The sequence below is a fragment of the Equus asinus genome, chromosome 4, assembly GCF_041296235.1.
Source record: "Equus asinus isolate D_3611 breed Donkey chromosome 4, EquAss-T2T_v2, whole genome shotgun sequence".
Classification (NCBI taxonomy): Eukaryota; Metazoa; Chordata; class Mammalia; order Perissodactyla; family Equidae; genus Equus; species Equus asinus.
In genome coordinates, this window is record NC_091793.1 from 71,345,782 (window position 1) to 71,349,950 (window position 4,169).

Genomic DNA, 4,169 nt, shown 5'->3' on the forward strand with positions numbered 1-4,169 from the left:
AGCTCTTACCAGCTCTCTCTCCTTGCCCTTTGTTAAGGAAAAAATTATTCGGACACTTGTTAAAATGGTAAGGAAGACTTTATTCAGGACTGTGGCAACAGGGAGACTAGTCAGGACCATTGCAATAGGGGAGCGAGATGGAGCTCAACTTGGAACACAACAAGGACAAAGCGGATTTACAGCCAACGAGCAGGGCGAGGGGGTCAGTGGATGGAAGATTACTAAGAGGAGACATCAAGGATCCCGGGATTCTTGCTGAAGGCAGGAAAGGACTTAGATGTCAAAGGTGAGGGAGGAGGAACTTGATCAGATATCAAGGGTCATCAGATAGCGAGAGTGGGGTGATTCTCACTAAACTGACAGCAAGATTCCCGCTGAGACCGGGCCAGGCAGGCCAAAGGCAGATGGTGCCAAAGTCAAGGCCTAGTCGAGAAGAGGGCTTAGAGGAGCCTAGGTAAAGTTTGGTCAGGAGAGTCTTCATCATCCCTGGCACCTCACCGTCTCTTGTTGGTTCCCTCAACCCCACCCACACCTCTGCACACAGTCCTTTCATTAAACCCTCTTCAATGAAACCATCTGAGCAATGGGTCGTCCTCTCCTGCCAGGCCCTGACTGTGGATCCTTCCCACCTCACAGAGCTGTTTTGAGGATCAAATGAGACAATGGGTGCAAGATGGCTTCCGAAGCCCCGAGAATAAGGAAGTTTTCTTCATGCTTGAGAGGAATCCTGGTACAGTGCGAAGGGCGTAGGGCACGGGGTTTAGGCTTAGTCCTGGGTTCAAATCCTGGCCATGCCCCTTGTTAGCTGTGCTGAGGGGCAGGTGCTTATCTTCCCTAGGCCTCAAGTTCCCACCCTATTCATCAAGGAAAGTACTTCTCCCTCATGGAGTCCTAGAGGATGGATACGATAACACATCCCAATTCCTAGAAGACTTGCTAGCCCATGGCGGGCGTCAACTGGACTGTTCCTTCCCCGCCTCTTCCCTTCCACCCCTAGGATGAAACTGTTTTCTTAGACAGGCTTTACAAGCCACGAGCTGCATCCAAGCCTTGTAAAAGGGCTTCTCGCAGAGCACGTCAGACGCTGTTCTCAAGGTTCAGAGAGGCAGAGCCTCCCGTTTAAGGAAGAATGGTTTGCCACAGGCCAGAAGCTTACTGAATCGCCCAGAACAAATGCTGTTTTGTGTTTTCACCGGAGATCATGAGATTCTGGTATAGAGCACAGACTGCATTTTTCTATTGTTTCTTTTTATGTCTTTCCATCAAACAGATGATACATACAAGGGTTACAGAAAACAGTCAAGCAACACGGAAATGTATACGGTAAAAATGGTGAGTCCTCACCTCCTGCACTTCCTGGTGCACATTTAGGGCACTGGGATTCCAGGGGCCCAGGAAGTAACATTTTTCTTTCCAGCTTGAATCTTGAACCAACTGAGAAATAAGATTTAGTTTGGGGCCAAATATGACTTTTTTGGGGGAGAACATTGGTCTTGGAGAATGTGGTTTATACATGTGGGCAAGTGGGTTTTCTAACACGGAACCCCAGAGTTAGATAGACCATTGCCCTGTCACTGGCAGTACTGGGTCAGCGCAGTCAGAGCCTTGACCCCCAGTGACAGTCTCCCCAGGGCAATGCAGGCACAGGCTCTCTGCAGGTGGAAGGGCTGTCACAGGAAGGGGAGAGGCTGGGGGCCAGGGCAGAGCCTGACGCGGGTCCTTATCCCACATGCATCGTCATGTGGAGCTCACCTCACCTCTGCGGGCGTGTGTTTGTGTGAGTGTTGGGGGAGGGGGTTAACGAGGGGGTAGAGAGAGGCCAGGAGGATTATAGGAATGCCAGCTCTCCACAAGGAAGGAAACCGCAAGGGTGGGGCTCAGTGCTCCCCTTCCTCACACACCATCTCCCGTTTGCTGCTACTGTAATGGTGCTGCCACAGACATCCTGCAGGTATTTCACTGGGTCTTTGGGTGAGTGTTTCTGTAGCCAAAGTTCCTAAAGGTGAGTTCGTGGTTATGTATAGTTTAGGTTGTATGTACTGAGCAGTGATTGTGGACCTGGGAGCTGAAAGCATTTTCCCCCTTTTCTCTCTTTTCTTTTTTTTTTTTTTTTTTTGTTGTTGTTGAGTTTCTTTTTTTTTTTAAAGATTGGCTCCTGAGCTAACATCTGTTGCCGATCTTTTTTTTTTTTTTTCTTCTTCTTCTTCTCCCCAAAGCCCCCCGGTACACAGTTGTATAGTCTAGTTGCAGGTCCTTCTAGCCGTGCTATGTGAGATGCCACCTCAGCATGGCCTGATGAGCGGTGCCATGTCTGCATCCAGGATCCCAACTGGCAAAATCCTGAGCCGCCAAAGCGGAGCACGTGAACTTAGCCACTCGGCCACAGGGCCGGTCCCCTCCCCCTTTTATTTCTGCTGTGATTTACCAGCCTCCCGTTATCCATAGCCTCTTCAGGTAGGGAAGGCTACTAAGGCCTAGGATATATTACTTTGACAGCAGTTTAGCAAGGTGACCAGAGGTCAGTCACAGAGAATCAGGGTCGGCCGTGCAAGTGTAGACCCCAGCTTTCCCATCTCACCGTCTCAGTCCTGTGTACCTGGCAATGTCATTGATCCTCCTCTACTCTCATTGCCCTCCTCTGACAAACCAGCATAATATCACCAAGGGGCTTTGGAGGAATTCCACGAGCCGATGTACTTGAAGAGCTTTGGAGAAAGGGCAAGACAGAAGGAGAGGCAAGGGGAAAGGGAGTGGGCACCAGGGCAGAGAAAAAACAAACGGGGTCTTCAGGAGCCATTTGAGGGTACCTTGTACTGAGAGGCCAACAGCCAGCCTCCAGGACCTCTGAGCCCTGAGACTCAGGTAGAGCAGGCTGCCAGGAACGTCTGCCTGGTGCTGACAGAGCTTTCCTGGGACGCCAGGAAGCAGGGAGCCTCCAGGAAGCTCCTCTTCAGCACGGCCCCAAACGCCGGGGTATACCAGATGAACCTCCTGGGTCTCACTTGATCATCAAGGCTTCCTCGTGTGATGGCGCTCATGGGAGTGAAACTTCCTGGAATGAACGTGTGTGACTTTAATAATGAAGAAACCCAAGGTGAAAATCGGAAATAAAGTGTAAGGTAGCTGACCCACAGAAGGGACGCAATAGGCATTTACCGAGCACCGGCTATGTCACAGGGCACTAGTACAACCTTCTTTCAACCCGAAGGTGGGATTTACTAGATGTGTTGTTGGGCTCAACAAGGTGGTATGCGTTGCTCATCCGCACGCAGCAAGGTTGTGGCGGGGCTGACCCAGAACTTAGAGAGCGCTCTTTCCGGACTCGGGGTGTCGCAGCATCAAGGCTCAGTCAGCGTGCCCTCTCCTGCGGAAGCCGGCCCCGGCCCCGCGCCCTCCCTCCGCCTCCTCCCCTGCCAGCCTCCGCCTCGGCCCCCGCCAGTCCGGGCTGCGTGGAGGACGCAGCCAGGGCCGCGTCCTTATCAATGGGCTGTGCCGCTCAGTGCGCGCGGCCACCTGGTCAGAGGAGGAGCAGTCCCGGAGCCCGCCGCGGGGTGGTGGCCCAGCTATGGCTCCTCTGGACGCGGCGGCCGGCAGGGGTCCGGGATCCTGCGGGGGCTGCTGAGCCCCGGAGCGGCGGGTGCGCTCAGGCCGGCGGCCGTCGGGGTGCTGGGGGGAGCGCGCCGGGCACCATGCGCCCCCACCTGCCGCTGTCGCTGCTGCTGCTGCTGCTCCTCTGCGCCGCTCACGCCGTGAGTAGCGCCCTCCTCCGCGGGCAGGAGCACCCCCGCCCCGGGACCTACGCGGGATGGGTTGGAGGGGGACCCCCAGATCTTAAGCCAAGGAGTGGGAACTCCTACCCCCATCCCCTGCAACAATAATCTCTATCAGCTTGTCTCCAGAGGACCCCCTCGCCCCAAATAAAAACAGCGTGTGCACCTGGCGAAGGCAGTTCTGAGGTAAATCCCCTCTCCCGCCCAGCCACCCCTTCCTCCAGGCTGCGCCTAGATGGAAATTCTGGAGCCGTCTCTGGGGACTTTGCCTCTATTTCTCTGAAACCTCATAATCGCCTTTGGAGGCTGGTATTATCCCCCTCACTTTACGGACAAGGAAATCGAGCCTCCGAGAGGCCAAAAATCTTGCCCCAGGAAAAGACGATTGGAACCCACATC

General features: G+C 54.1%; 1 protein-coding gene across 10 annotated transcripts in view; it reads left to right on the forward strand.

Moving 5' to 3' along the window:
• The first annotated feature begins 3,405 nt into the window (after nt 1-3,405).
• SCTR (secretin receptor) overlaps nt 3,406-4,169 on the forward strand; it is a 75,898-nt gene continuing 75,134 nt past the window's right edge. For 2 of the 10 annotated variants that reach the window (XM_070507519.1, XM_070507520.1), the window contains exon 1: nt 3,406-3,749. In XM_070507519.1, the coding sequence (XP_070363620.1) occupies nt 3,483-3,749 (267 nt within the window). In that variant the 5' untranslated portion in view covers nt 3,406-3,482. The remainder of the gene's footprint in view (nt 3,750-4,169) is intronic. The other 8 variants (XM_070507517.1, XM_070507518.1, XM_044769096.2 and 5 more) reach the window with 5 other exon arrangements.